This window comes from Bombina bombina, chromosome 3, assembly GCF_027579735.1.
Source record: "Bombina bombina isolate aBomBom1 chromosome 3, aBomBom1.pri, whole genome shotgun sequence".
NCBI classification, from domain to species: Eukaryota; Metazoa; Chordata; class Amphibia; order Anura; family Bombinatoridae; genus Bombina; species Bombina bombina.
Genome location: NC_069501.1, coordinates 26,324,417 through 26,337,368, shown reverse-complemented (window position 1 = coordinate 26,337,368; position 12,952 = coordinate 26,324,417). Strand labels below are relative to the sequence as shown.

Below are 12,952 nucleotides of genomic sequence, written 5' to 3'. Positions count from 1 at the left end.
TGTTACATGCAGTAATATGACAATTAGTATATACTGTATATTTATATCAGTATCTGTACATATTCTGTATAGTAGTGTCTATTACATGCAGTTATATGACAATTAGTGTATACTGTATATTTATATCAGTATCTGTACATATTCTGTATATTAGTGTCTATTACATGCAGTTATATGACAATTAGTGTATACTGTATATTTATATCCGTATCTGTACATATTCTGTATATTAGTGTCTATTACAGCAGTTATATGACAATTAGTGTATACTGTATATTTATATCAGTATCTGTACATATTCTGTATAGTAGTGTCTATTACATGCAGTTATATGACAATTGGTGTATACTGTATATTTATATCAGTATCTGTACATATTCTGTATAGTAGTGTCTATTACATGCAGTTATATGACAATTAGTGTATACTGTATATTTATATCAGTATCTGTGCATATTCTGTATAGTAGTGTCTATTACATGCAGTTATATGACAATTAGTATATACTGTATATTTATATCAGTATCTGTACATATTCTGTATAGTAGTATCTATTACATGCAGTTATATGACAATTATTGTATACTGTATATTTATATCAGTATCTGCATATTCTGTATAGTAGTGTCTATTACATGCAGTTATATGACAATTGGTGTATACTGTATATTTATATCAGTATCTGCATATTCTGTATAGTAGTGTCTATTACATGCAGTTATATGACAATTAGTATATACTGTATATTTATATCAGTATCTGTACATATTCTGTATAGTAGTGTCTATTACATGCAGTTATATGACAATTAGTGTATACTGTATATTTATATCAGTATCTGTACATATTCTGTATAGTAGTGTCTATTACATACAGTTATATGACAATTAGTATATACTGTATATTTATATCAGTATCTGTACATATTCTGTATAGTAGTGTCTATTGCATGCAGTTATATGACAATTAGTGTATACTGTATATTTATATCAGTATCTGTACATATTCTGTATAGTAGTGTCTATTACATGCAGTTATATGACAATTAGTATATACTGTATATTTATATCAGTATCTGTACATATTCTGTATAGTAGTGTCTATTACATGCAGTTATATGACAATTAGTGTATACTGTATATTTATATCAGTATCTGTACATATTCTGTATAGTAGTGTCTATTACATGCAGTTATATGACAATTAGTATATACTGTATATTTATATCAGTATCTGTACATATTCTGTATAGTAGTGTCTATTACATGCAGTTATATGACAATTAGTGTATACTGTATATTTATATCAGTATCTGTACATATTCTGTATAGTAGTGTCTGTTACATGCAGTTATATGACAATTAGTATATACTGTATATTTATATCAGTATCTGTACATATTCTGTATAGTAGTGTCTATTACATGCAGTTATATGACAATTAGTGTATACTGTATATTTATATCAGTATCTGTACATATTCTGTATAGTAGTGTCTATTACATGCAGTTATATGTAATTAGTGTATACTGTATATTTATATCAGTATCTGTACATATTCTGTATATTAGTGTCTATTACATGCAGTTATATGACAATTAGTGTATACTGTATATTTATATCAGTATCTGTACATATTCTGTATAGTAGTGTCTATTACATGCAGTTATATGACAATTAGTGTATACTGTATATTTATATCAGTATCTGTACATATTCTGTATAGTAGTGTTTGTTACATGCAGTTATATGACAATTAGTGTATACTGTATATTTATATCAGTATCTGTACATATTCTGTATAGCAGTGTCTGTTACATGCAGTTATATGACAATTAGTGTATACTGTATATTTATATCAGTATCTGTACATATTCTGTATAGTAGTGTCTATTACACACAGTTATATGACAATTAGTGTATACTGTATATTTATATCAGTATCTGTACATATTCTGTATAGTAGTGTCTATTACATACAGTTATATGATAATTAGTGTATACTGTATATTTATATCAGTATCTGTACATATTCTGTATAGTAGTGTCTGTTACATGCAGTTATATGACAATTAGTGTATAATGTATATTTATATCAGTATCTGTACATATTCTGTATAGTAGTGTCTATTACATACAGTTATATGACAATTACTATAGACTGTATATTTATATCAGTATCTGTACATATTCTGTATAGTAGTGTCTATTACATGCAGTTATATGACAATTAGTGTATACTGTATATTTATATCAGTATCTGTACATATTCTGTATAGTAGTGTCTATTACATGCAGTTATATGACAATTAGTGTATACTGTATATTTATATCAGTATCTGTACATATTCTGTATAGTAGTGTATATTACATGCAGTTATATGACAATTAGTGTATGCTGTATATTTATATCAGTATCTGTACATATTCTGTATAGTAGTGTCTATTACATGCAGTTATATGACAATTACTATAGACTGTATATTTATATCAGTATCTGTACATATTCTGTATAGTAGTGTCTATTACATGCAGTTATATGACAATTACTATAGACTGTATATTTATATCAGTATCTGTACATATTCTGTATAGTAGTGTCTATTACATGCAGTTATATGACAATTAGTGTATACTGTATATTTATATCAGTATCTGTACATATTCTGTATAGTAGTGTCTATTACATGCAGTTATATGACAATTACTATAGACTGTATATTTATATCAGTATCTGTACATATTCTGTATAGTAGTGTCTATTACATGCAGTTATATGACAATTAGTGTATACTGTATATTTATATCAGTATCTGTACATATTCTGTATAGTAGTGTCTATTACATGCAGTTATATGACAATTAGTGTATACTGTATATTTATATCAGTATCTGTACATATTCTGTATAGTAGTGTCTATTACATGCAGTTATATGACAATTAGTGTATACGGTATATTTATATCAGTAGCTGTACATATTCTGTATAGTAGTGTCTATTACATGCAGTTATATGACAATTAGTGTATACTGTATATTTATATCAGTATCTGTACATATTCTGTATAGTAGTGTCTATTACATGCAGTTATATGACAATTAGTGTATACTGTATATTTATATCAGTATCTGTACATATTATGTATAGTAGTGTCTATTACATGCAGTTATATGACAATTAGTGTATACTGTATATTTATATCAGTATCTGTACATATTCTGTATATTAGTGTCTATTACATGCAGTTATATGACAATTGGTGTATACTGTATATTTATATCAGTATGTGTACATATTCTGTATAGTAGTGTCTATTACATGCAGTTATATGACAATTAGTGTATACTGTATATTTATATTAGTATCTGTACATATTCTGTATAGTAGTGTATGTTACATGCAGTTATATGACAATTGGTGTATACTGTATATTTATATCAGTATCTGTACATATTCTGTATAGTAGTGTCTGTTACATGCAGTTATATGACAATTAGTGTATACTGTATATTTATATCAGTTTCTGTACATATTCTGTATAGTAGTGTCTATTACATGCAGTTATATGACAATTGGTGTATACTGTATATTTATATCAGTATCTGTACATATTCTGTATAGTAGTGTCTGTTACATGCAGTTATATGACAATTAGTGTATACTGTATATTTATATCAGTATCTGTACATATTCTGTATAGTAGTGTCTATTACATGCAGTTATATGACGATTAGTGTACAGTATACTGTATATTTATATCAGTATCTGTACATATTCTGTATAGTAGTGTCTATTACATGCAGTTATATGACAATTAGTATATACTGTATATTTATATCAGTATCTGCATATTCTGTATAGTAGTGTCTATTACATGCAGTTATATGACAATTAGTGTATACTGTATATTTATATCAGTATCTGTACATATTCTGTATAGTAGTGTCTATTACATGCAGTTATATGACAATTAGTGTATACTGTATATTTATATCAGTATCTGTACATATTCTGTATAGTAGTGTCTATTACATGCAGTCATATGACAATTAGTGTATGCTGTATATTTATATCAGTATCTGTACATATTCTGTATAATAGTGTCTGTTACATGCAGTTATATGACAATTAGTGTATACTGTATATTTATATCAGTATCTGTACATATTCTGTATAGTAGTGTCTATTACATGCAGTGATATGACAATTAGTGTATACTGTATATTTATATCAGTATCTGTACATATTCTGTATAGTAGTGTCTATTACATGCAGTTATATGTAATTAGTATATACTGTATATTTATATCAGTATCTGTACATATTCTGTATAGTAGTGTCTATTACATGCAGTTATATGACAATTAGTGTATACTGTATATTTATATCAGTATCTGTACATATTCTGTATAGTAGTGTCTATTACATGCAGTTATATGACAATTGGTGTATACTGTATATTTATATCAGTATCTGTACATATTCTGTATAGTAGTGTCTGTTACATGCAGTTATATGACAATTAGTGTATACTGTATATTTATATCAGTATCTGTACATATTCTGTATAGTAGTGTCTGTTACATGCAGTTATATGACAATTAGTATATACTGTATATTTATATCAGTATCTGTACATATTCTGTATAGTAGTGTCTATTACATGCAGTTATATGACAATTAGTGTATACTGTATATTTATATCAGTATCTGTACATATTCTGTATAGTAGTGTCTATTACATGCAGTTATATGACAATTAGTGTATACTATATATTTATATCAGTATCTGTGCATATTCTGTATAGTAGTGTCTGTTACATGCAGTTATATGACAATTAGCATATACTGTATATTTATATTAGTATCTGTACATATTCTGTATAGTAGTGTCTGTTACATGCAGTTATATGACAATTAGTGTATACTGTATATTTATATCAGTATCTGTACATATTCTGTATAGTAGTGTCTGTTACATGCAGTTATATGACAATTAGTGTATACTGTATATTTATATCAGTACTGTACATATTCTGTATAGTAGTGTCTATTACATGCAGTTATATGAAAATGAGTGTATACTGTCACTTTAATTGCCAAAAGGCTGTGATTTCAATGTATCAGCCTCTTGAGCAGTTTAAGGGCACCAGTTTTCATCTAACTACATGTTGTAGACGCTACTATAAAGAGGAATGTCTAATATACAGTGTCCCTTTTTAATACTATGCGTTTGGTTAAAGCAATTACAGTCTGATTAAAGGGACACGGAAGTGTAGAAAGAAAATGCTTCTGTGTCATGTTCCTTTGGCGTTTTGCTCACTCAAGTTGATGCTTATAAACCAGGTATCCCCTGTACTACATTTACTGCTGGTGACAATGTCCTCTATACTTCTGTACCAGTATTCTTCCCCTGTACTAATACTACATTTACTGCTGGTGACAATGTCCTCTATACTTCTGTACCAGTATTCTTCCCCTGTACTAATACTACATTTACTGCTGGTGACAATGTCCTCTATACTTCTGTACCAGTATTCTTCCCCTGTACCAATACTACATTTACTGCTGGTGACAATGTCCTCTATACTTCTGTACCAGTATTCTTCCCCTGTACTAATACTACATTTACTGCTGGTGACAGTGTCCTCTATACTTCTGTACCAGTATTCTTCCCCTGTACCAATACTACATTTACTGCTGGTGACAATGTCCTCTATACTTCTGTACCAGTATTCTTACCCTGTACTACATTTACTGCTGGTGACATGTTCCTTCTGTACCAGTATTCTTCCCCTGTACTACATTTACTGCTGGTGACAATGTCCTCTATACTTCTGTACCAGTATTCTTCCCCTGTACTACATTTACTGCTGGTGACATGTTCCTTCTGTACCAGTATTCTTCCCCTGTACTAATACTACATTTACTGCTGGTGACATGTTCCTTCTGTACCAGTATTCTTCCCCTGTACTAATACTACATTTACTGCTGGTGACATGTTCCTTCTGTCTATACTTCTGTACCAGTATTCTTCCCCTGTACTAATACTACATTTACTGCTGGTGACATGTTCCTTCTGTACCAGTATTCTTCCCCTGTACTAATACTACATTTACTGCTGGTGACAATGTCCTTTATACTTCTGTACCAGTATTCTTCCCCTGTACTAATACTACATTTACTGCTGGTGACAATGTCCTCTATACTTCTGTACCAGTATTCTTCCCCTCTGCATTGTTTACTCATCCTATCCTACAAATGTATGTGCCATGGTTTGCTCTGCACCCCGTCTTATTCACTTGTGTCTGCCCCCCTATTTCTGTTACAGTGCCAGAATTTGAGGTGTCTATGAATGCCTCCCTCATACCTCAGTTTTCTCAGGAGCCTACTGAACTTGAGTGTCATGTGATCGGTTCTGCTGATGCCCGTCTGTCAGTCTCCTGGTATTACACTCCTTCCTTACCGGGAGACGTTCCAGCTGTCCACTCTCAGCTTCTGGGCTCCCTGGACCAAGACTGGATTCTGCAGGCTGGGGAAGCTTATAAGCAGCAACTAGCGAATGGGGACATAATCTTCTTACGAAAGGACCCCCATACTTTTGTTCTTCTTATCCGATGGACATTGGAGAAAGACAGAGGTAACTACCATTGCGTGGTGACATCCTGGCAGCAGCAGAGAAATGACAGCTGGGTACAGAGCAGAGAGGTTACATCAAGGCCCGTCATGGTCTTCTGGGAGGCAGAAGGTACGTTACTCTGTCAAATAATTATCTTTATTTTTTTTCTTCTTGTAAATAGTCATCAAAACATATTAAAGGGCTGTCAGTTTTGGTTAATTATTTTTATTTAGGTGTAGTCACTTTTTTCACACTCACTGTCTCAGGAATAAAGGGATCTTTTGCCGCACAGGTATATTCGGATGTAAAATGTGCATCACAAAATTACTAGTCTTTACTAAATCTACATGGCCAACCTCTCTCTATTAATTTGTGTCCTGTTGCTAAGAATAGACTTAGATACATTAAACTCACACTTGTGTGTACCCTGCGTGTAGCCATGTTTAATGGTTCATCTGCATAGGCTGCCTCTTTCTTTTTCTTGTAAATGATATTGGACAGGTTTTGTTTGCTCTCAAATAGAGGTAAGAAACAGCGCCACACTTCCAGCACGGAGATAACTTACCAAGCCTGCTGCAACAAAAAACGTCCAAACCTCCAGCGCACAACATTAAAAGAACCTTTATTTCATTAGCATGTGCAGGATCCAACAAGTGTACAAGCAATGTTTCAGGCTAGTGCTTGAAGCATGAATAAGGGCTAGCACTAAGCCCAAAACGTTGCTTGTAGGTCTCCATAGAGACCTGTTAGAGTGAAGCTGTGAGTTATATGTTACACATGTGTTAAACACTAATTGGCATGTGAGTGTAGCTGTGGGTTATCATATATGTTACTCATGTGTTAGACACTAATTGGCATGTGAGTGAAGCTGTGGGTGATCATATGTTACAAATGTGTTAGACACTAATTGGCATGTGAGTGTAGCTGTGGGTTATATGTTACACATGTGTTAAACACTAATTGGCATGTGAGTGTAGCTGTGGGTTATATGTTACACATGTGTTAGACACTAATTGGCATGTGAGTGAAGCTGTGGGTTATCATATGTTACACATGTGTTAAACACTAATTGGCATGTGAGTGTAGCTGTGGGTTATCATATATGTTACTCATGTGTTAGACACTAATTGGCATGTGAGTGAAGCTGTGGGTGATCATATGTTACACATGTGTTAGACACTGATTGGCATGTGAGTGAAGCTGTGGGTGATCATATGTTACACATGTGTTAGACACTAATTGGCATGTGAGTGAAGCTGTGGGTTATATGTTACACATGTGTTAGACACTAATTGGCATGTGAGTGAAGCTGTGGGTTATCATATGTTACACATGTGTTAGACACTAATTAGCATGTGAGTGAAGCTGTGGGTGATCATATAGGTTACACATGTGTTAGACACTAATTGGCATGTGAGTGAAGCTGATGTGGGTTATATGTTACACATGTGTTAGACACTAATTGGCACGTGAGTGAAGCTGTGGGTTATAGGTTACACATGTGTTAGACACTAATTGGCATGTGAGTGAAGCTGTGGGTTATATGTTACACATGTGTTAGACACTAATTGGCATGTGAGTGAAGCTGTGGGTTATCATATGTTACACATGTGTTAGACACTAATTGGCATGTGAGTGAAGCTGTGGGTTATCATATAGGTTACACATGTGTTAGACACTAATTGGCATGTGAGTGAAGCTGTGGGTTATATGTTACACATGTGTTAGACACTAATTGGCATGTGAGTGAAGCTGTGGGTTATAGGTTACACATGTGTTAGACACTAATTGGCATGCGAGTGAAGCTGTGGGTTATATGTTACACATGTGTTAGACACTAATTGGCATGTGAGTGAAGCTGTGGGTGATCATATGTTACACATGTGTTAGACACTAATTGGCATGTGAGTGAAGCTGTGGGTTATCATATGTTACACATGTGTTAGACACTAATTGGCATGTGAGTGAAGCTGTGGGTTATAGGTTACACATGTGTTAGACACTAATTGGCATGTGAGTGAAGCTGTGGGTTATAGGTTACACATGTGTTAGACACTAATTGGCATGTGAGTGAAGCTGTGGGTTATCATATGTTACACATGTGTTAGACACTAATTGGCATGTGAGTGAAGCTGTGGGTTATAGGTTACACATGTGTTAGACACTAATTGGCACGTGAGTGAAGCTGTGGGTTATATGTTACACATGTGTTAGACACTAATTGGCATGTGAGTGAAGCAGAAAGTGAAGAAAAGTTCTGCCTCTGGGGCTGTGGGTTATATGTTACACATGTGTTAGACACTAATTGGCATGTGAGTGAAGCTGTGGGTTATATGTTACACATGTGTTAGACACTAATTGGCATGTGAGTGAAGCTGTGGGTTATATGTTACACATGTGTTAGACACTAATTGGCATGTGAGTGAAGCTGTGGGTTATATGTTACACATGTGTTAGACACTAATTGGCATGTGAGTGAAGCTGTGGGTTATATGTTACACATGTGTTAGACACTAATTGGCATGTGAGTGAAGCTGTGGGTTATATGTTACACATGTGTTAGACACTAATTGGCATGTGAGTGTAGCTGTGGGTGATCATATAGGTTACACATGTGTTAGACACTAATTGGCATGTGAGTGAAGCTGTGGGTGATCATATAGGTTACACATGTGTTAGACACTAATTGGCATGTGAGTGAAGCTGTGGGTTATATGTTACACATGTGTTAGACACTAATTGGCATGTGAGTGAAGCTGTGGGTGATCATATAGGTTACACATGTGTTAGACACTAATTGGCATGTGAGTGAAGCTGTGGGTGATCATATGTTACACATGTGCTAGACACTAATTGGCACGTGAGTGAAGCTGTGGGTGATCATGTATGTTACACATTTGTGCATATATGTGGATTATTGTTTTATGCTACAGTTGCGTTTTATTTTCTCTCACATACCAGCTGTGCAATAGCAAGAGGCAATAAGGTGGCACATTGTAGCGGGTGGTTGCACACACAGCATTTGTGGTATTTTATGTCTTCATCCTTAGCTGCAACACAGAAGCCAGAAACATATACAGCAGTGTTGTATACAGTGTAAGATAACGGGATACTTAGAGAGTTTAGAACCAGGGACCTGTGCTCCTATATGGTCCATATTCTTAAAAGCAGATATTACAGCAAATTAATTTAGTGAAGGGATCGGTTTTCGAACATCATTGAAAATATGCAGCAATTAAGATTTGACATATTGCAAAAATACCTTTCTGTGGAGACTTAGGAGAACATTCATTATTTGTGCTGGCACTCATGCAGGTGATGGAACATCAGTGATGGCTAACCTTGGCACCCCAGATGTTTCAGAACTACATTTCCCATGATGCTTAGGTACTCTGCAGTCTAGTTTAGCATTATGGGAAATGTAGTTCTGAAACAGCTGGGGTGCCAAGCTTAGACATCACTGGTATATCGGGATATTCATTCTGCTGGTAGGTTCAGTGTAACTCCTTGTTCTCACCTTACAGATCCTGTCCTCACAGTTGGTGCTAAACTGACCAGGCTGGTGTCGGCAGCAGGTGGGACGTTTGAGATGAGATGTGGTGCAACTGCTAGACATATCCCTTCACCAAAGTACTCAGTGCAGGTGACGGTGGATCACACATCAGGGCCTGTTCTGGTTATCTCACTGAGTCATGATGGAGTAATATTTAGGGAGATGGGCAGCAGAGCGGACACAATGCTGGAGAAGGAAGAAGAGGGGCTCTATCTCTTTAGATTGTACCGGGCGCAGATGCAGGATGTCGGAGCCTACCGCTGTGCTATTGCTGCCTGGACGCAAGGAGGGGGAGGAGTCTGGAGGGAAGTCCAAAGGCAGATTTCCAATCCTGTGCAGCTGGGATTCCAAAGCTCAGGTGAGCAAATAAAGCCAGGGCCCATGAGCCACACCGCTTGTTTTACACATCGAACTATACATGTACAGTAATAATCCCCAGCCTCGCACTATACTGTGCCTACAGCACAAGTTTTCCCTCTATCACTTTATTATTACCCCACTCATGTATTACTTTGCCTGGTGATTCTTACAGCAGAAGCTGTTTCCCTCTCACTTTATAACCCCCCCCCCTCATGCATAACAAGGGTGGCCTGGGGATGGCGGTGTGTGAGAGAGGCAGGCCTGGGGATGGCGGTGCGTGAGAGAGGCAGGCCTGGGGGTGGCGGTGCGTGAGAGAGGCAGGCCTGGGGGTGGCGGTGCGTGAGAGAGGCAGCCCTGGGGGTGGCGGTGCGTGAGAGAGGCAGCCCTGGGGGTGGCGGTGCATGAGAGAGGCAGGCCTGGGGGTGGCGGTGCGTGAGAGAGGCAGGCCTGGGGGTGGCGGTGCGTGAGAGAGGCAGGCCTGGGGGTGGCGGTGCGTGAGAGAGGCAGGCCTGGGGGTGGCGGTGCGTGAGAGAGGCAGGCCTGGGGGTGGCGTTGCGTGAGAGAGGCAGGCCTGGGGGTGGCGGTGCGTGAGAGAGGCAGGCCTGGGGGTGGCGGTGCGTGAGAGAGGCAGGCCTGGGGGGTGGCGGTGCGTGAGAGAGGCAGGCCTGGGGGTGGCGGTGCGTGAGAGAGGCAGGCCTGGGGGTGGCGGTGCGTGAGAGAGGCAGGCCTGGGGGTGGCGCTGCGTGAGAGAGGCAGGCCTGGGGGTGGCGCTGCGTGAGAGAGGCAGGCCTGGGGGTGGCGGCAAGTGATAAGGTCCTGAATGCATTAAAGTATGAGATATAAAAATGTGGTGGTCCTAGCAATTTATGGAATTCTGGGTATGCCAGGCTGTAAGTTTTTTGTAATCCTGTGAGAGTGTGGTGTGGAATCCTGAGTGTCCTTGTGTGTGAATGAGCATTGTCTTGTCCCTGGGAGGTGATGGACATCTGTAGAAGTTGATCAGAATATTTTCTTTCTATTTTCACAGGTTTGCTGTTTAATATCACCGCTATGTCTGACAGTCCGTCTGTTTCCCGCAGAGAGAGAGCTGAATTCTGGTGCATTATTAGTTTTCATGGACTGGCTGCTGAACCAGGTTAACATTTAAGCACAAATATGTTTATATATGATTGATTGTATCGCTATATACAGTACTTATGTATGCATGTGTATCCATACTATAGTCATCAGGATAGTTTGTACTTAGGGCAGTGCTATGTGTATATTTACTATATGTACAGGTGATCTTCCTGATGGACACAAGACACAGTGCATCTTTGTATCCCCCATAACATTAAACACCACAGTGCGCAACAGAAATAATCCCTAAAGTGAGGGAGACGACATTGTGCACGAACCAGTGTCCAGACACTGCATTAAATGAAGCGCTCTCAGCTAGAAGTGCTACACGAAATACTGGGAGGTTTTAACGTAAAATAATAAAGCAAACTGTGTCTGGTCACAATTGGCTAATTACCAAAAGAAACCACTGCTGTCTCCTCCCAAATCCTCCTTATATATAAAAAAAAAATACATCAGGAACTACATATATATATATATATAATCTTTAGTACAGTCTGAGCATCTTGTTTCATTTTTTTTTTTAGTACAATATTCACTGGGTGATCTAGATGTCGATCTTGTCTCTTCTTATTGTAATTCTTATTTGCCCAACACTAATGGTACAGATACTAAAATGTGTGATGGTTAATTTTTAATGTATCGCTGCCCCCTTGTGGTGGTTCAACTATATTGGCTTCTTGTGAGAGTACCTATGTGAAAATGTGTGTACAAATTAAATTATATTTTATCACTCTAGAATAGAGTATCTGAATATTGTATCCATATCTGATTTAATTTGTTACACTTCATGTATTTCATGAATGTCACCTGCAGTTGTATATCCCAGGTGTAGCTTATCCTCTGCATTTGTGTTTACACAGAAGACCTGGGGTTTGAGGTTTCCTGGTTTGCACAGCGCCCAGGTGAGTCACCAGTGCTGCTGGCAGCAGTGAATCGAGCAGCTCAAGTCCGTCAGACTCGCAGGAACAGTAGTAGTGAGGTTGCGCTGGAGCGCATGAGTGACATGGAATACAGGCTGCGTATATACAACTGCGAGGAACAGGATGCTGGTAGCTATTACTGCGTTGTTACCCCCTGGGTTCGTTCAGGTGAAGGTGGATGGAATAGTCAAGAAGGAATCACCTCCAATGTTGTGTCACTGAGGGTCAGAATGGACGGTAAGATATGTTCTACACACTATTAGCACTAATTGCTAAATATATCGGAATGTTTAGCCATACACAAAATGCACAACACACAGGCATAGGATTAACCTGGCTCGCCCTAAAAGGACTGGGATTTAGGTAAGAGATGGACAG

The 12,952-nt window shown here is 37.1% G+C and overlaps 1 protein-coding gene across 1 annotated transcript in view; it reads left to right on the top strand.

Annotated features, from left to right (window-relative positions):
- PTGFRN (prostaglandin F2 receptor inhibitor) overlaps positions 1-12,952 on the top strand; it is a 188,335-nt gene that overhangs the window by 162,207 nt on the left and 13,176 nt on the right. Inside the window, exons 5-8 of the mRNA XM_053705760.1 lie at positions 6,332-6,748; positions 10,144-10,530; positions 11,560-11,667; positions 12,515-12,811. Of these exons, the coding sequence (XP_053561735.1) occupies positions 6,332-6,748; positions 10,144-10,530; positions 11,560-11,667; positions 12,515-12,811 (1,209 nt within the window). The remainder of the gene's footprint in view (positions 1-6,331; positions 6,749-10,143; positions 10,531-11,559; positions 11,668-12,514; positions 12,812-12,952) is intronic.